This window comes from Sparus aurata, chromosome 19, assembly GCF_900880675.1.
Source record: "Sparus aurata chromosome 19, fSpaAur1.1, whole genome shotgun sequence".
NCBI lineage: Eukaryota > Metazoa > Chordata > Actinopteri > Spariformes > Sparidae > Sparus > Sparus aurata.
The window spans coordinates 5,611,099-5,632,365 of NC_044205.1; the positions used below are offsets into that span (position 1 = coordinate 5,611,099).

At 41.4% G+C, this 21,267-nt stretch overlaps 1 protein-coding gene across 1 annotated transcript in view; it reads left to right on the forward strand.

Annotated features, from left to right (window-relative positions):
- Nucleotides 1-11,034, forward strand: part of rsu1 (Ras suppressor protein 1) — a 73,202-nt gene extending 62,168 nt beyond the window's left edge. Inside the window, exon 8 of the mRNA XM_030398701.1 lies at nt 9,598-11,034. Within this exon, the coding sequence (XP_030254561.1) occupies nt 9,598-9,700 (103 nt within the window). The 3' untranslated portion in view covers nt 9,701-11,034. The remainder of the gene's footprint in view (nt 1-9,597) is intronic.
- Nucleotides 11,035-21,267: the final 10,233 nt, after the last annotated feature.

Here is a 21,267-nt window from a genome sequence, read left to right on the forward strand (position 1 = left end):
ACTTACATACAATATTAGATAGACAGCAAGAAGGTTCAAAGTATTTTATTTAAACACAAGGATTACACAAAACACACAATCTAACTAATATATCTTTTGAATGGCAAGTTCAGCTTCAAAGCCCTGCTAGATGGTCTCTGCATTTACTGTCAATATAACAGAGTTTCCACTGGCATACATTGAGTCTCAAATACCATTTGCTGATAATGCACACGCAGTTGATGCAGAGAGATCCCTCCTCCCCTCACCAAAGGCAGACCACAGTGGTTAGTTTGGAACTGAAACGCCTGGACGTCTTTACATGAGACAAACTTTCAACTGCGATAGCTAAATGGGTGACTAAAGCTTGCAGGCCGATTGACATTGTATAGTTAACCTTTACAATTGGAAAGTTGGACACTACATTGTGTTAGTATTACCAGAGACGTTCTACTATTGTAGAGACAGATCACTCTGATCATTTTGAATGGGGAAATCTGCGACGCCAAAGATGGCGCATATCCCGCCCCTTTCACCAACAGCCAATCACCTGCGTTATCACAGCCGAACCAGGAAAATTATAGCCCAATCATGTCGTTTCACCAGCGCATGCGCACAAGTAGTTTTTATGACAGAGACCATTCACCTGGTGGCAAGCAGAGCCAGCTTTCAAATCTTTATCTAATTTATAGAGTGAATGATAAGAAATGATGTATTAGACATTATCTGGTCCATACATCAATGGTCAGGTAGAGTAGAGCCAGAGCACAGCAGCCGGCACAGATTCAGCCGTACGTTGGACGTCGGTGTCGTAAATCCGCGCGCATGCGCAGTGGAGTTCTCCCTGTAGGAAAAGAGCGTTTTAAAAATAATTTCTACGGTAAAGCCGATGTTCTTTGGTTTTTATTGGTATCTTATTTCACTGGCGAGCATGTCTGTATGTTTTTTCCGTCCTGCTATCACGTTAAAGGGTGGATTTGACCATGCCTCCATTCATTTAGATAGGGGTCTGGTCTCTTTGGGCTTTTCGAGGCGTCGCCAAGATGGCCGCCGAGTGGCATGACTTGCCTAGAAGGACTTTGGTAGTACTAAGGAAAGTTACATTCAGGTCAATAGGCCCATCTGTTGTTGCTTGTTGGGCTTGAGTTTGTCATGTTATGCTTTCAGCATAAATTTTGAGCATGCATTACCTTTGAGCAGGGCTCGACAGTGCGAGCACCTCGTCACAAATGCTAGTAAAAAATAGTTCAGTGCGAATTGTTAAATGCAATTAGTAGCACGTGTGCAACTACCTAATTTTACCGTTCAATTAATGTTTAATGATGTGTTGCTGACGTTTGGAGGTTGTGGCCGTTTGTGCACTTGAATGCAGCCTCAGCTGAAAAAAAAAATATGTGATTTACACGTAGTGAGCGTGCTTGCCGACGTGCTGCGGAAGGCGGTTAAAGGCAGAGGGAGTATCTATGGTAACGAGGCGAAGCCAAACAAACGAAAACAAAACGTATGAACTATGAAGCGCATTAGCGATTATTTTAAAAGGCCGACAGAGCCAGAAGCTGTGGACCCAGGCACCGAGGCCGAAATGGTGGACGAGGACGAGGAAGAATTAGAGTTAGATGAAGAAGCTAACGTGACTGAAGAAACCAGAGGAGCAGGTGATAACGCTACCATTCCCTGCCGTAAAAAGTACAGGTTTAATGCTGACTGGCAGAAAACATTCCCGTGGCTCCTTTACGAAAACGAATTAATGTATTTTAAGTACTGCAAAGCGCAGAAGCAAGAAGCTGGAAAGTCCGATTTTGTCACAGGCAACGCGAACTTCAAACGAGACAATTTAGTGAAACACAGTAAATCGCATAGGCATAACGTTACCGTGTGCAGAGATGCATTCATAGCGGCACAACAAAAACCCTTCTCTCAGTTGCACTGTGCACATTTGCACCAATAAATAACTGACAATACATGAGTTGTTACAGTATTATTCTCTCTGCACTCTTTAGAGAATATAACTAAAACTTAAAAAGCTATGAATTGAATTGTTTTGCTTATAAATGCCTCCTTGTTGACCTCATATCACTTTATTAAAGAAAAACACATTATTTGGTAACTTTTCATTGTGCCCCTAAAATTATTTGTGTGCTACTAGATTTTTCAATTTAGGAGCACACGTGCTACTTGGGAAAATGCTAAGCGTCAAGCCCTGCTTTTGAGGTTATTCTAGAGAATTTTCTGGACAGTATTTGAACTAGACATTTTTTCGGATTGTTGCAATAATAATAAACACACATTTGCATAAAGCAAGCATTTTTTTTGACTCCCATGTTAATAGCATTATTAAAAACTTGAAAAATTCCCTGAAAGATATATTTAGAACACAAGTGCAATTAATTTCCGATTACTTGCAAGTTAACTATTGACAGTTAATTGACAGCTATATATATACCACAGTCTGTGCTGTGTTTGAACAGATAAGTTCGCTTTACTTTAGTCATGTTCTGTTAATTGTGTCTGGCAATGGATCATGACACAGTGGCCCTCTGCTTTCGCTCATCGTCTTCAATATTCTGTTCATGCACGCCTCTACTGTCAGTCAGATGAGAAAGATATGTCTGTGTGACTTAACATCACAGAAACACATATTATATATACTCGTAGTCAATCGAGATTATTAAAAACAGTTAATAAACATCGACTCTCTAATGATTCTGGTGTTCTTTCTTTTGAGTGGACACTCCATCATCAATTAGGCTGCATTATTCTCCCCTCTTCTCATTGATTTATTTTTCCTTTATGACACACTGACTGACTTCATTTCTCTTCCCTCCACATCCTTCTTTCCTCAACTCATCCATCAATGCTTTGAACCAACAATTATGCTAACACTAGCTTGTTATGACAGCACCAAGTGTGCTGCAATGGCCACTTATTGACTTAATGAATAATCTTGCTCTTCTTAAAAGGAGCACACACAATCAGTCAACACAGTCCTGCTGTCCATTATTAGCTCACTTCTCTGTTTATTATCTGCTTCTATTCTCTCGGTTTCCTGCAGCCTTTTATGGGATGACATATATTGACAAAACATAAATATATATTTGATATTACTGTGTGTTTAGATAAAGAAATTGCTAAATATTAAACTAATAATAAAACTCATGATAAAATAACTGTTTAAAAAAATAGGGGGATAATAAGGCATAAATAAAATTAAATATAGCCCACTTCTTCCATTGCTTTTAATAATACATTTTTTCACGTCAGGTCCATGGAAGCTCCAATGGTCAGGCTTGGTATTGACCCATCAAGGCATCAACATAGGACTAAGGGGGTGCCTTGTAGTGTCTGTCACTACACCAGAGCGATTGTGTGTGACAGATCCTTTGTGTTTTGTGGGCTGCAAGGTGGGGCCTGCATGGATCAGACTTGTTTGCCTGATTCATGTTTGTTTCCAGTATTTGTCTCATTGTGACTGATTAGCTTTATTTAGTTGAGTAGCTGAGTAGATTTTCAAATTGATTTTTCAAGGGCTTTGATTTTACTTAATTCAGACTTGTTCATTCAGGATTTCTTTTTGAGATCAAGATCTCTTTTGCAAGATAGGCCTGATAGCAAATTATGTACATGCAGTATCCAATGGGGTAAATGACAAAGTAACATATTTACAAATATTAATGTCAAAAGAGCTTGAACGGGCCTAACATGAAATAGAGTCTGCTTGCATATTACTCAAAATGTATCTAGAAAAATTAGGGTAAATTAGAGTAATCCATGATTGATATGATAGATAGAATATATGACAAACAAACATGGCTGTTGTAGTTACAGGGCTTCTTTTGTTCCATGAATTAGTGAGTCACTGTAATTACAAATAGAGATGCAAGAAAATGACTTCAACTTAGAAATTCACTTCGGCGCATCTGTAGTGCAAGTGAAAATTGAGTCGTTAAGAAGCCAATGTCACACCAATCCATCCTGTTGAAATATTTCAGTGTGGACACACTAGCCACCAAACAGACCAACGTTGCTATCCCTAAAAACAGTCAACTATCCCAGGGCCTTCTGTTTCCAGACACTCAAGTGCATTTAGGAGCATGCCAGCACCCTGTGTCTCCCCCTACCTCTTCCCTGGGGCTTGGCAGCACAGCTTACTGAACGAAACCCACTTTGTTTCGAACTCTTTCTCTCAGTCAAATATGTATCCCTGCACCCTGGTAACCTCCATCTGAGGTGTGGCGAAGAGGTTGGGCATGTCTTAAAATGCAAATAGGCAGAAATTTCCAAGTAGGATGAATCTGAGAAGTAAACCTGGAGTGCTGATAGTAATATAATGCTGCTGTGGAGAGCTTTTCAAAGATAAATAGCCACCTATGAAGCAAGCACTCGTGTTAAAATGAAAAAAAAAGTGAAAGTGGTGCCTCCTGCACAAGACCAGTTATTTCACTGGCTGCTTCTGTCTCTCCCTTCCTCTCTCTGTTTCTTCTGCTGTCTCTGCTGTTGGAGTACTGTGGTTTTGATGGGCAGCAGATATTAGAGGGTTTGGCAGCATTTAATTCCCAGATGCAAGTGTTAAAATGGAATGGAGGCAGAGAGAGGAGAGGAAAAATACAAGACACTTCAATCATAGTCTGACAGTTTGTGTGTGTGTGTGTTAGAAAAGGCCATAGTGTCTATAACTTACTGACATGTTCTGGGGGGGATCCGGGGGCATGTTTCCCCTGAAGACAATTTTGCACATTTAAAAGTTTAATGCATCGATCTGATGCACATTGAGAGAAAAATTAAGAGGCTGCATCATAAACTACACGAACATGGATTAGAAGAATTGGTGAAAACATAAAACGTAGAAAATAAAATATTACACTGAGCTTTGGCTCTGCTGCTTGGTGATTAGTCTAGTCCCAACAATCCACAATACTGTACAGCTGTGGCTATACAATGTTAACATGATCCTAAAGGCTATTGCCAGTAATCAATTTCAATCCACTGCTTTCACTGTTCGTCCCGAGTTCTATTAACCCTTAACTGAGAGGCTAGATAAGCATTGTCTTGTTTAAAAATTCTGAGCGTCCAAGAGTACCATCTTAACTGTCGATTATCTGGTTGAGGTTGCTGCTGGAGTATTTTTTCTCTTTTGTTTTTTTGCTGAAGACATCTTCAGAGATGAGAAGTAAAAAATGTTTTCAGATTGTGACTAAGGTGCGGCAGTGAGCACTTTGGCGGGCCACCGGAGTCTAGAAACATTGACAGTACATTTGTGACAGTACTTCAGATGACGTTTACTCAAAGTAACAGTTCGTTTCATTCAATGCTGTTGCGACATCCAAGACAAGGAAGTCAGTGAACAAGACTAGATTTAAGGTGAATAAAACTATTAAACTATTAAACTTAACTCTTAAATGTTATTTGTGCCCGAGTCATGTCAGATAGATTTTCATCAGCAACTGATACCCTACTCTTGAAGTGTTTATCCCCAGCAAACAGCCAGGTTACTTTACTACATTAGCCATGAGCTAATTTTAACCAAGAATGGAATAACAGGAGAGTGTGTGTGTCTGTGTGTAAGTTCAGATCAACTCTCAGTTCTCAGCACTAACTTGAGACTGCAATTCTCCCTCTTTTTTTCCATTCTCGTGAATGTAATGTCTCCATGAAATAAAGTGCATTTCCCATCCAGCTCCAGTCAGAATTCCAGTAACGTGACATCGGACAACGGATCTCGCTGTTGCAGTGAATATAAATCTTCTTTTAATCCCAAAAGTATTCTCTAATCTCTCTTATCGCTCTCCTCCCATCAGTAAACAGCTACAGATCAGAGCACAGTCTGGGGGCAGGGGGGCGTCCCATTCTTGTCAATGTGATATCTGAAGAACACCTTGAGGGAGTTTTTTCATATTTGGGAAAAGCACATTTTGGGGCTTAAGTCAAGCATTTATACTACAAGTACAATATCATTTGACATACAAATGCCTTATAGGAAAAAATTATGAAGTTATGACATTTGATAAACAACAGGTCAGAGTTTGAATGTACTGTGACATCATAATGTTCTGAAATATGCTCTGGCCATTATCAACACAGCTCTGGAACAGCAACTTGACTAGTGTGCTGAAGAATACAACCACAATGTGATAATTCTAGTATATATTTATATTTTGTAAAAGGTTTTTCTTTTTTTTCTTTTAGGATGTTACAGTGCACTCATGACCTTTTTTTCTTTGAGGTGCTGTTTGGGCTCGTTTTCATCAACTTTTTTCTCAGGTTTGCGGTTACATTATTAAAGTGCATAAAAGAATGATCTTTCATGTGCCATTTTTGGACAGGACTCATATGTGGGCATGACAAAAAATTTACATCATATCCTTAACTGGCGAGTGGGTCATTCGATGCCATTTCACCAACAATCCATAGACTCTAAGAAAAGAAATTAGTTCAGAAAGGTTGACATTGGAAAATAACGCACAATCAGCCCCAAAATTAAAACCACCTTTCTAATATTGTGCAAGGTCCACTTTTGCAGCCAAAACAGCTCTGACTTTCTCTTCTGTTCTGTTCTGTTTTCAGCACAGTAGATCTAACTGTAAGATCTGACACTTGTGTATACCATTAAATTAATGTTTCTCAAATTAAGTCTTCTGATATGGCATGTATGAACATTTCAGCCTTATTCTTTCATCTCCAACCCCCAGTGGAGTCAAACAGATTTAAAAGCACCCATACAAAAGTAAAGGAAGGAAATGTATCTTATCTACTGTACTCGCAACTCTGAGTGCTACGATGGCAACATACAACTAAAGAAGCTGACTGGTCAGTATCCTCCAAACAGAATCTATATTTCACACATACAGAGCCAAAGTCATACTCCTTCCAGTGAACCCCATGGGACCTTGTGCTGGAAAAATGATGTATGGTAGTAAATGGAGAAGGAGAAATAATTTTTTGATCCCGTTTGAATTGTGTCATGAATTGTTGTTTGTCAAATGTTGATGTTTGTTAATTTAAAAAAAATATTTTACGAGTCACTGATTTGATGTGGTTGGCCACTGTCGGTCCTGTATGTGGAAAGTGCGATGTGGCTAAGTGCCGAAAAAGAATCACTGTTCAGGAGTTGCTTAGCATTGGTGAAATCAGCTGTCATTGAGAGGGCAGCCATTTTAAACGAGCCTCCAGATTGTGAGAGATTGTCAGAACACAGCCATACACATAAATCCTATAGAAATGCATGGGAACACATCATCATGGAGCTACATGTATCATCATTTCTCCCTGAAAAATCTCTTATAATGAATTCTTACTAATGTCCATCTGGTTTTTGAACATGTGACAAAAGGAACCTCTATTTACAACAAGGTTTTTTGAAAAAAAGTCACCCCTCATCTAAAAAATAAGCTAGTATGATACAGAAATAGCTTTATCTCAAGAAGAGCATGCATTTTTTGAAAAAAATATAATAAAAATCAATTATGTCTTCTAATTAAGGCAAATTTTGTGTTTCTACCTCTTACGGAAAAGAAATCAGTGGGGCTTTGCTTTAACATGGTGAAAATAGTTGGCCAGGCTAGGCGGATTTTCTTTGACGAAATACCTTGATATCAATGTTGTAACAATAATATAGAAAATACTACTGATACTGTTTTATGTAAGCCTTTTTTTTTAACCCAGGCGTAAGTATGGATACTGTAAGAGAAGGAAAAAACAAGACACAATTAAATGTGAAACAGGCTGCAGGGAGGAGGACAGAGACACTGAACTGAAGAAAAAGTCTTTCCACTCCACTGCTCTCTCTCACTACTGTGCTAGCAAGAGACACCCATGGGAGAGAGAAGTGACAGACTGGGGTGGGGGGGTATAGGAAGAAACACAGTCAATGTTGACAATCAACTGTGTGTGTCCACTGTTGATGACCATATGTATGCTGTGTGAGTTTTTGGTGTTTTTGTATTTGTTCCAATTAAGTTGTCGACCACTAGGATCCTAATGATTGTGAGCAAGTCTTGGTTTTGACAACAATTGATATTTTTCCACCTGCAGCTGTTTATTTAAATCTAGGGCTTGACATGTTCTTGCTGCATTGGGTGAAGGGGGGCAGTACAAATAGGAAACAGCAGTTTGATGTCAAAGTTTATGCTGTTGCCTCTATCTGATCACAGCTTAGTCTGTAATCACCCATTAAGGTTTATTCCTATGCCTTCATCCAGCAGGTGTTACATCAATGGGTACATTATGGTAAATGGATTTGCATTTATGTAGTGCTTTTCCAGTCTACTGACTAATCAGTGTGCTTTACAGTACTTGTCCCATTTAATGAGTGGGTAAATGGGACAAGTACGCAGATGGCAGAGGCTGCCAAGCAATTTGGGGTTCAGTACCTTGCCCAAGGATACTTTGACTTGCAGGGGGGGGCTAACCTGGGATTCGGACCACGACCCTCCGATTGGTGGATGACCTGCCCTTCCTCTGAAGCCTCAGCCGCCCCCATGTGCTGGACAGATAGATTGATAAATGCATGTTGCAGTGAAAGCAGCGTCTCTCACAAAACAAAATTCAATGGCCCCTCAACCTTATAAGCCCTGGTTTTATGGTTGGTTGCTTTGTTCTCTTAAGACCCATGCTTCTGTTCTGCCATTGGTCAAACCTGCAATAGTGCCCCTAAAGGGGCGTTAAGACCAAACACGATAGACGCGAATACAATCGCTTGAGACGCGCTGCTTGATCATTTTGGACTATTCGCGTCATTCGCACTTGTCGCGCTTGATGCTCGGGGGAAAAAACAGACGACACGCTTGCCTGCTCATTTTTGAACCGGTATTTCTCAACCCGCTCTCTTTCCACGACGATCATGGCTGATATCACCACCGTTGCTGCACTGTATCTGCTGTACAAGTCCCAGAAATGCCAGAAAACCATCCGCCGTTGTGTCTGGGTTCATGAAGTCCTCCAGAGACACACGGAGCTTGGGGAATTTCACTGTCCCCTCCAGGAGCTCCGTCTGGATGACGACCGGTTCCAGGCTGACCGGAGCCCAGTTCGAGGACCTGTTAGCTCGGGTCGGTGCCCACACACAGCTACAATTAGCTTCTCCTCCATGTTGGTCTGAGTGTAAACAACCGTACGTGAGGGAAGTGACATCGTCGGCTTGAACTCGTCGCTGGAAAAGTTCTATATTTTCAACTTTATTCACGCCGCTTCAGACGCGCCGCGCTAGACGCTCCATTCACGCCGCCGCCTGAATCGCGTGTCACCGCGCCATTTACATTGATTTTCAATGTAGAGTTTCCGCTCAATTCGCGTCTATCGCGTTTGGTCTGAACGCCCCTTGAGAGTTGTCAATGAAATTCAAACAAAAGCAGCATCTTAAGCTGTTTCTGGAGTTTTTGACTCATACTGAGCATATAGATGGACATCACAGTAGATGATAGTGTTGTATAAATGTGACAATTTTCTTTGGGCTGAAAGAAAAAAAAACATAGCTACAACTCTGTATGTGTGTGAGAATTCTATACTGTATTTATCTGTGCAAACTGAAAAAAGTCTCCAATCTGCTCTCCCCTCCCCTCCCCTCCCCTCCCCTCCCCTCCCGACTTCTGCTCTTCTCTTCTTCTCCACTCATCTCCTTCTCAGTCTCTATGGCAGACACATGCAGGCCAACCCAGAACCTCCAAAGAAGAGCAATGATAAGAGCAAGAAGATCAGCCGCAAACCGTTGGCTGCAAAGAACAAATGAAGAGAAGATTGAGGATAGAGATGAAAACTCACTCGGCCAGCCAAACTCACTGCATGTGCCTTTTTTCTTTTCATTCACATTTTATTTCACAGAAATATATCAATTATGTTCCTAAATAATACAGTTAAATTCTTCTACTTACATGCCTTTTTTTCCATCCAACTCTTCTTATGGTAAATGGACTTGCTAACAAAGTGCTTTTCTAGTCTACCGACCACTCAAAACGCCCTACAACACTTGTTACAATCCCCCTCTCATTCACACATTCATACAATGATGGCATATGCTGCCATGCAAGGTGCTGACCTGCTGATTTGTGTTACAGTGCTTCCTAAGTAAAGCACCCCACAATATTTCTATGCACAGCCATTCAAACACAGTCACATACCGATGGAATAGCCATTGGTAGCTATTTGCGGTTAAATATCTCTCCCAGAGCACTTCAGCATGCAGCTGGAGCCAGGGCTCTTCCACCAACCTTCTGATAAGTGGACGACCCGCTCTACCACCTGGGCCACAGAAGCCTAAGCTGCCACTCATGTATAGAAGCAAATTTAGGAATTGATTTAAATGTCATTGTTAGAAAGCACTGGCAGTCACTTTTTATACTGGTGGCCCTGTAACTTCAAAACTTTTGAGTACATCAGAATCAAGAAGTAATACAAGGTGACACTGCCAAAATTCTGGGATGACAAAGGCAAACACTAAAAACAGGTGAGCCAGTTTTCTCTAGAAAGAACTCTTCTTCACAGATGTAAAGGTATTCAACCCTCTAATAACAAGTATTTCATTTAGAGTCATTATTTATGTTTAACAAGCACGTGCGAAACAGTTGTAGTTCTTTCAGATGTTTTAACATATTTTTGCAGAATTTTACTCAGTTTAAATACTACACTACCCAATGCTTTCTTCTGAATAGTGTATACTCCCTGTCTCCTGTCCCTCCCTCCCACTGGCTGGACAGTGGGGGCAGACAGGACAGTGTTGTTATCCAATGTCAAACAAAACTGAGTCTTTTTTAACAAATATTTTAAATACAATTATCTCTATGAGTGAAGAAGCAGGCCCACTGAATCGTTAATTGTTTTCATTCCACTGATCTCTGAGAGCAATCTCTGTTCAGTTGTTCTTGTGTTTCAACTTTACTGTACCTCCAATTCACATTCTCTATATTATGTTATTTTTTAGTAGCTTTACTAAGTGTCCATTGCATTTCAGCCTGTTGAATAAATGATTGGATGTATTCAATTTTTGAAATTCATGCTTTTTAGTTCATGCTTTTGTCAGAGGCTCTCTGTATTGAACGTTTCAAATAAAACAGTCTCCAAACAGTTTCCTATGTATTGTTTTGTCCATTTCAGATAAATATGCAGTACAGTATAAGACAATTAAGTGTTGTTCTTATTTTTAACTTTGTGACATTGAATACAGTTTCAATAATTATGAGACACTGTAGGACAACACTATGATGCCTGGAAATATGGGGTGTCAGTCCTTGATAAGACAGAATGGCTCATAAAGACTAAGAATCCCATTTGAATTTTGTCACTGAATGTCGAAATGAAAAAGCCAACTGTTAAAAAAAAAACAAAAACAAAAAAACAAGAGCAGACTAAAATACAAGTTTCATCCAAATTAGCACCAGCTTTCAAATGTCAGCATTTGGGTGTTACTTGCAGTAAGTGTCCAATTGTTACATACACATAGCCTCTGACCGCCCTCATTGTTCTCAGAACCAGCTGTCATGTCAGGAAGCTTTCAGGCACTGCAGGCCCTACGTAGAGTATTATGGGTGAGGACCACAATAAAAAATAATAATGAGAATGTCCAAAGTCCCACACTCATTCACTACTCCCTACTTACTACCAAGGGAGTCCTAGATATAGGGCTATATAATAATCTTAGTGGTTAAATCAAATCAAATTAAAAAAATCCCTCAAGCACATGATATGATGGTTGTATATGATGCTCGGCACAGAATTCAGACTCCGCAGTCCTCACCATACAGGAAGTCAACCGGGCTGGGTTAGGCAGGGTTGAGCTTCCGGGGTGAGAATAGTGCAATAGAGTGCAATAGAAAATAGGCTGATACTGAGTAGGCCACTCGGAATAAGTGTGTTTTCAGGCGAGATTTAAAAGTGGAGACAGTGTCAGAAGTGCAAATGTCTGGTGGGAGAGAGTTCCAGAGGCTGGGGGCAGATAGGCTGAAAGCTCTTGACCCCATGGTGGTTAGGTTGGCAGATGGGGTAAAAAGCTCTATGGTAGAAGAGGATCAGAGAGTGCGGGAGGGTGTGTGGATATGGATCAGTTCAGCGAGATATGATGGTGCCAGGTTATGAAGGATCTTGAAAGTAAGGAGTAGAATCTTGAAATCAACGCAGGGTTTGATAGGGAGCCAATGGAGTTGCTGACATATAGTCCACTCACATATGGCCAATAAAAATGTGATTAATACATTAAGTTGCTACAAATTGTTACACAGAGCCATTTTAAACATACAAATTGTAGTTCTGCTTGCAGCCGTTTGGGCTACTTTTCCTATGAGACAGCACATGTTTTTCTATGATCAGGTGCATCTGAGCCCCATGCAGATTTATAAGATATGGTTCATATCAGGTATTTGATGGATGGGGCATAAGGCTGCTGTTTGTGGTTTAATCAGCAGAGAGTTGTGCAGGTGCACAGGACAGGGTTTTCAAACTTACCTGAAATAAAATAATATTCAATATAGCGGCCTTAGATTAAGACCTCCATCCATCTCAGATAAATTCTAAGTAATGGCAACCTGACTCATCTTCTGTTGCCTTCTGTTATAAAGGCTAAGCTTGGGCTGGAAAATTAACAGCATCATGGACTGCTTAAATATTTGCCATCTTGACCAACTATCACCTCCCCCTTTGGTGATTTTATCCTCTTTTGGTGGATGTTCCTGTTTTGTGCTCACTTCATCTCAATTCATCTCACAACTTTCCAAGGACACAATGAGTCCCAGGCTAACTAAAGCATATTGATTTTCACAAGGTGATTTATAGGTGGCGTGTGTGTTAGGGCAGGCTTGATTGTCTAAGGGGGGCTGCACTGTGCCACTTTAATGAGGGTGGTGACACAGGGAAGAGACGCAAGCACCCAGCCCACCACAGAGAGAGAAGCTAATAGGCTATGTAGCTGCTGCTTTACTTAATGATCAAAGCATTTATATTTAGCTTTTCAAATCTCAGTATTTTGAAAATATGAGCTGGTTACTGCACTGGTATACAAATTGCTTCATCTTTTTGCTTGTGTTGTCTTAATCATCAATTTTATCAGTTATGATAATGTTGTGCTCATCAAGTTTACTAAGCGTTCCTCAATGGAAAGGGGGCTTGTATAGAGGAGGATGTCACCCAAGTAGCTTTTGGGACCATTCACAACTTTTGACAATGGAAATCTGAACACTTGTGTAACAAACCAAACAGAACTGAACTTGTTTGGTTGAAACGGGCTACTGTGTTTTTGTTGTACCATAATCTTGCTAGACATATTAACAATATTACTGAAGTTGTTCTTGTTAAAAACACAGTGAAAAATACCAGACAACGAATCAGAAATTTGAACTACTCTCTGCAAATGAACCATAAAACAGAACTAGTATTTGTCTGTCCACTCCAAACATACATTTTTCTTGTTTTTTCTTTTTTAAATATTACTATACTTGGATATTTATATTAATCTTTAACATCAATAGAGTCACCATTGATAAATACTAGTTGGTACGTCCCTCATCTAGCTCCAAAATCAAACTCATCAACACAGGCAGGGCAGGTTGAAAAAACAAAAAGCAAGCTTCAGTAACATAAAGCTAAAATCCAGATGACAAAAACTGGCAGGCAATGAAAACAGAAGAAGCAGGCAAATCCAAAACACTGAAGAGGAGGATAAAACCTAACTGAGATCAAACAGGAAAGGCACATGGAACAAAAGCAGTAACACTGATGAGACATGAGGTACAAAGGCAGGACGGAACAGATGTTGACAACCTGATGACGGAACACAATGAATCACAGGTGGAGACAGAAAACAATCGGGGAAAATACATTACAATACATGTCAGGAAGTGTAAAGCAAAACTTGACACACAAAAAGAATCTCCTTCAACATAAAAAAGGAAATAACTAAACTAAAACCCAAGACCATGACACCTACTGAGTAAAATAATCAAGAATGATGTCTGTCTCAAACAGTAGCCAATGGTCCTCCCCACATCACAATAAATATAACATATCAAATTATTTTGCCTTTTCTTAGACTCTACAAATTGGCATAGAGATTAGTTGCAGTGTGCGTCTGGACTTCATTTCACACGCCTTACTATGAGAAGCATTGACACTGACGAATCCTGTGAAAATACAGGTGATCTTCCGTTCATCTTCCTCACAGTGTCAGAGGTCAGATGAGGTCTGACTGCAGACAGATGAGAGCTGGCTTCATTTCCCTGGGTGCTAAGCTCCTAGTGGTCCTTCTCAGATTACTACAGTGTGATGGATTTCCAGTCAAATTCAGGTATGAGAAAGCCTCCACCTGGAAAAATGCCATAATACACTACATATGTCTGGTTTAATCCATTATAATAATTAAACTAATCCTTAACAACATTATTTAGTTACATCATTTACAAATACATTGATACAGAAATAATACAAAATACATGAGTAATCAGTGATATAATTGGCTGTTATCTACACATTATATTGTAATGTGGGGATATCTACTGAGACACCAATAAATTGTCAGTGTATCATTTGTGTATGAATAATTATTACAGAAGATGTATGGATGTTAGGAGTATCACGAGAAACTCTTTGTTCACTTATCTACATTGTAAATTGCCTCTGTTTACTTTTGTCAGTGCTGCAAGTTCACAATCAATATGGTAAAGAAGTTCTTATTCTCTATTTGATGTCAACAACATGTTTTAAACAAGATGGGACAGGGACAACAAAATACTGTGAAAGTTATGGAATGCTCCAAAACACATGTTTGGAACATTCCATGGGTAAACAGGTTGATAGTATCATGGTTGGTTGTGAAAAGGGCATACTCAAAAGGCTCGGTGATTAACTGGATGTGGCAATGTTCATCACATGATGTATAATGGATGTTACAACATGGGCTCAGCAACAATCTGTAACACTAGCCCTTTTCACACAGATACACTGCAGTTCGCCAATTCTCCGCCGTTCGTTCACACAGAGCCAAGCAACTCCGGTGCAAAGATGGACCGCTGTGTAATTCACACAGCAAGCCGGCACTGCGTAGCCTAAAGAGGCGGACAGTACACGTCATGATGATGTCGTCTGTGTTTTTTTTTCAAGGTGTTTTCCCCAGTGTGCTCCTGTCAATCTAAACATGTACCCGCTGACTGTTTATAATCATATGGATGCTGTTATAATGTGTTGTGATTGAGATCCTGACCCACCAAATATCCTGGAAAGTAATGAAGTTACTTTTTTCACTTTAAATTACATAATTACATAAACGTAATCAGTAAACAGGATGCTGTCTAGCTCTGTCACTCGCAGGGAATGTTTCGTGACGCCAACTTGTTGTGGAATTTCAACTCGCTTGACCGTTCAGGAAAGATGAAGAAGACTCGGAGACACTGATAGCGTACGTTGAGATAGTTTATAAAGCATGATTATGGAGGAGCAGAATAACAGCACGTCTCTCTGCACAGAGTGTTGCCATGATAATCCTCCCAGGTCTTCCCAAGTGTCCAAATTATATCTTACAGCTTCAGGAGGCAGTGCTTCCATACATGGTTATCTGTTTAATAACACTGCAAGGGGGGTGATGCAGAGTCTCTCCTCTCTAGCCAGAGGACCAAGAGGTAAAATAGGTCAGAGACACTTAGTCTGTAAACGTAGATAAGATTGAACCTTACGAGGTTTACAAGGTTTAGCTTAGCCTTGGCTTGGTTCATCAGACATCTGTTCTCTAGACATATCTACAGTAGCTTTGAGTCGTAGAGTAGGGTAACAGTGACTCAAAAACTGCTTTATTTAAGCCAACACAAAAACACTAGTTATCCAAGATAGCTATCTTCTTAAGGATAGCTCCCAGGCTATCTGGCTCCTGCATGTCACGGTCAGGCAGCCCACTGGCATCTGCAGCACCTTTGTACCACACGGCCTAAGTGGCAAGTAGCCTCAGGTGTGGCACTTCCCACATGGGCAAGGAGAAGGAGGAGTATGAGGGTGGCACCTGAATAGGACATACAAAGAACACAACACAGCACTGGGGCTGTAACACCCCCTCCCATAAGAAAACAAAACATTGCCACACACACACTCTACATAGTTTAGACCTCTGCCACAGGTTAGCCTCACCTTGACACACACACCAACACTCACGTTACCCAGACCCAGCACCATAATGCCGACCGGCAACACAAAACCGTCACCACACCCACGAGACAGTGCATCTGCCACTATAGCCCCATTCACACTGGCGTTTGGATGCGGGGTAAGTGCGCCAATTCTCCGCCTCCATGTCTGTGTGAATCTCTCAGAGGTGGCGAGGGGTGAAATTTCACTCCGGCGCTGATACGCCTCTGGAGGTAGTATCAGAGGCGTATTATTGCCGAACCAAACCAATGTGCCGGCTTCGCGTATTGAGGGCGTGCCAATCATACAGTCTGATAACTGCACAGGTCCCTCACTAAACTAAATAAAGAGAAATTTCCCACAAAGCAACGTTACATGACCAAGTACATGATTGACAGGAGGAAACCTGGGAAACACCTTGAAACCACACCGACGTCATCATCATGACATGTACTGTCACGCCTCTTGAGGAGCCGCAGTGCTGGCTTTCTGTATGAATTACACAGCGTTTCATCATTAAGGTGGAGATGCTTCGCTCTGTGTGAATCACCATCGGTGGAGAAATGGCGAACCAATGCTGTGGAGATAATGCAGTGTGGCTGTGTAAAAAGGGCTTATGTTTCATTCCAAGAAACTGCCTGAGTTCACGTCTGGTGGATGGGAAAGGATAGGACACCACCGCTTGGACTTTAGCATTCACCGGACGGACCTGACCATGGCCCACCTACTTCCCCAAATAAGTGACAGTGGCTTTACCGAACTCACACTTCGCAAGGTTAAACGTCGGTGATGCCTTAGCCAATCGCCGGAACACTTTAAATAAGGTGGACGCATGCTTGGCCCACGAGTCAGAATATACCACCACATCATCTAAATAAACATTACAGGCTGGCACATCTCCTAACACATCAAGTGCTGGAAGGTTGCAGGCGCATTCCTCAAAGCAAAAGCCATTAAATTATACTGCAAAAAAAGGATGTGACAAACATGGAGATAGCAGATGCTCTGGCTATTAAAGGGACCTGCCAATATCCTTTCAGTTGATCTTATTTTGTAACGATGGTGGCTGGACCAATGCTGTCAATACAATCCTCCATACGTGGCAAAGGAAATGAATCAGGCACTGTGACAGATTTAACCTTCCGAAAATCAGTTTAGGAGCACGGTGTTCTATCTGCTTTAAGGGCTGTTGCTAGGCTTGGCTAAACCATTTACCAACAGATATTCGGTCTCCTGCTTCATCATCTCCCTCTTTGGTTGTGGACAGCAATATGCATGCTGCTGGATAGGCACAGTAGAGCCAACATCAATGTTGTGAGACAACACACTGGTTCGGGAATGAACATCACCAAACAAAGAGGGATGTGAGTAGAGTAGATTTACTCAAATGCATACATTTTTTCAGACTCCAATTAAAATTTTTCCATTAGCACGTTTAACAGACCCTGCACATTGTGTCCAAACACCAACTCAGCCGAACTGAAACCAAGAGATTCCTGTTTTGCAACCCTGATCGCAAACAGAACAAACGGGACACCCTCACCCCAGCTCTTACCAGTTTCATGGCAATATTTGCGAAACATTGATTTTAAAGTCGGATGCCACCTCTCAAGTGCACCTTGTGACTCAGGGTGGTAGGCACTAGACACGGCATGCGAGATGCTTAATGATCGCGAGGTCTGCTTAAACAGGTTGGAAAGGAAATTAGTCCCTTGGTCAGTCTGTACTACTTCTGGTAAACCAAAAGTGGTGAGCAAATTGGTCAAAGCTCAGGTGATAGCTGGGGCCGTGATTCTCCTTAGAGGAATGGCCTCAGGAAAACAAGTGGCAACACACATCACAGTCAACATAAATTTATTACCTGACTTACTACGGGGCAACAGACCCACACAGTCTACAATCACATGTTCGAATGGCTCACCAAAATCTGTAATAGGGTGCAGAGGGGCTGGAGGCACAACCTCATTTGGTTTTCCAACAATCTGACAGGTGCGGCAAGTTGAAAAGTAATGCTACTTCATACTCGGCCAAAAGAAATGTTTGAGTTGAAATGTTGATGATTATATGTTTTGTTAACCACAAGTTTTCATGCGCTAACTCCAGTACATGACACCTGGCTGTGAAACCCACTGGCGCATCAACACACCCTTGTCAATGAAAAAGGATTGCCTCCCCCCACATACGCCAGCATTGTTCTCAGCTGCAGCAAAACATTTTGCCAGGGATCACCTGTCTGGGCACTGATCAGCGCGGCAATGTGCCTGCAGGTAGATTGGTTCATGGCTTTGGTTAGCTTACACTGTAGTAAAATGGCCCACAAATCCCTCGGCCAGTGTAAAGCACCCGCAAGACGTTTCAAACACATTGAAATATAAATCAACCTCGAGGAGCGGAGCAGCCAGCGGCTGGGAGCTCTGGCTACCTGGGGAGGTCTTGCTGGTGGCCACCTAGCCAGGAGAATCCGACCCAGGTACAACCAACACACCTTGGTCAACTAAGCGGGTAAGGACAGCCGCTTTAAAACCTCGCTTCACCCATGAAGTTGAAACAGGTACCCCATAATTAGCAGCAATTTCAAATAAATTGTGCTTTCTACACAGTTCGAGCTGATCCAGACTAGGATTAGCCACAAATTCATTCAACAAAACGCTCGCCATACTTGGCCAAACAGTCGATAAAGAAAAATCACACACCTAGCCAACAGCTAGTTTAGAGCAGCACACTACTTGGGCCAAACAAATTACAGCTGGTTGCTAAAACAAAACTCAATACTGGTAATACTGAAATTCCGACGCCACAAAAAATTATTATCCACCCAGCCGTGCGAGAACCGACTCCTCAGATCCTACCTATGAAAACTTTACCTGTTTATCTTCTGGAGCGTGCTGGACTCGAGGCAACTTTAAAGGCAACATTCAGCGGCCGAGGCCCTGAAACACCTGCCTCCGACAGGAAATGTTATCCTAGCCCAGGATTACCCCGAAAATAAAATAGGCAAAATAACAAAAGAGTGCTGGATGGAAAGGCTGATTACCAAGCCAAGCTGGACACTCACCTATTCTTACCTGAGGAGTAGTTAGCAAAGGCAAAACAATGGCAAACCGGACGAACAGTACTCACCACCGCCACTACTGTAGATGGGAAACTTCCACTTACAGTGCCTTGCAAAAGTATTCACCCCCCTTGAACTTTTCCACATTTCGTCACGTTTTAACCACAAATGTAAATGTATTTTATTGGGATTTTATGTGATGTGATGTGACTTTGACTGGGCCATTCTAACACATGCATATTCTTTGATCTAAACCATTCCATTGTAGCTCTGGCTGTATGTTTTAGGCTCATTTTGTTCCAATGCTCCGTGCAAAGTAGAAATAGAAATACAGCATGAATGGAAACAAGCAATAAAGATGAAGATGTAAATAAAATAAAATATTAAAGTAGACATTAAATAAAATAAAATATCAAAGTAGACAATAAAATACAAATAAATAATAAAATAGTAAAGAATAGTATACAAACTGAAATATATACAACATACAATGAAATGGTTGTAACGTTATAAGTTAAATGAGAATGGATAGTTATATTGTTTGTTTAGATTTATAAATAGCCAAATGAGTCCGATCATCAGAGGGAGGAGTTGTACAGTTTGATGGCCACAGGCAGGAATGACTTCCTGTGGCGCTCAGTGGTGCATTTAGGAGCAATCAGTCTTTGGCTGAAGGTGCTCCTCTGTTCGAACAGAGGAGCACCTTCAGCCAAAGACTGATGACTGATGGAAGGTGATACTCCGCCCCAGTCTCAAGTCTTTTGCAGACTCTAACAGGTTTTCTCCCAAGATTGTCCTGTATTTGGCTCCATCCATTTTACCTATCAACTCAGACCAGCTTCCCTGTCCCTGCTAAAGAAATGCGTCCCCACAGCATGATGCTGCCACCACCATGTTTCACGGTGGGGATGGTGTGTTCAGGGTGATGTGCACTGTTAGTTTTCTGCCACACATAGCCTTTTGCATTTAGGCCAAAAATGACAATTTTGGTCTCATCTGACCATGGCACCTTCCTCCACGTTTGTTGTGCCACCCACATGGCTTTGTTTCAACAATGGCTCTCTTCTTGCCACTCTTCCATAAAGGCCCAATTTTTGGAGTGCATGGCTAATAGTTGTCCTGTGGACAGATTATCCCACCTGAGCTGTGGATCTCTGCAGCTCCTCCAGAGTTATCATGGGCCTCAATGGTCTCCTTGCCCAACCTGTCAGTTTAGGTGGACGGCCATGTCTTGGTAGGTTTGCAGTTGTGCCATTCTCTTTCCAATTTCAGGTGATGGATTGAACAGTGCTCTATGAGATGTTCACAGCTTGGGATACTTTTTCATATCCTAATCATGCTTTAAACTTCTCCACAACTTTATCCCTGACATGTCTGGTGTGTTCCTTGGGCTTCATGATGCTGTTTGTTTACTAATGTTCTCTATCAAACCTCAGAGGCTTTCACAGAACAGCTGTATTTACACTGAGATTAGATTACACACAGGTGGACTCCATTTACTAATTAGGTGACTTCTGAAGGCAACTGGCTGCACTGGATTTTAATTTAAGGGTATCAGAGTGAAGGTGGGTGAATACTTTTGCACATCAGACTTTTCTGTTTTTTATTTGTAAAAAAAAATTGTTTTAGCATGTATCATTTTCCTTCCACTTTACAATTTTGCACCACTTTGTGTTGGTCTGTCACATAAAATCCCAATAAAATACGTTTACATTTGTGGATAAAATGTGAAAAAATGTGGAAAAGTTAAAGGGGGTGAATACTTTTGCAAGGCACTGTAAGTTTCTCCAGCTCCTTAACGATCCTGGAAGAGCCCCCAAATATGTTACATCCCCCATATGACCATGACACGGTCGCCCAGCCCACTGGCATCCGCAGCACCTTTGTACCACATGGCCTCAATGGCAAGTAGCCTCAGGTGTGGTGCTTCACACATGGCAAGGAAGAGGGGGAGTGTGAGGGCGGCACCTAAATTGGACAAACAAAGCACACAACAAGTACACCCACAGCACTGGGGCTGCAAAACTTATCCAGACTTTAACTTCTGTACAAGACCCGTATGACCTTTTATTGTATGGAGACATAGTGTCCTGAGGGAATCATATTTTTCCCCAACACTGCACTACCATCAATTTCCAACACTGGATAATTAT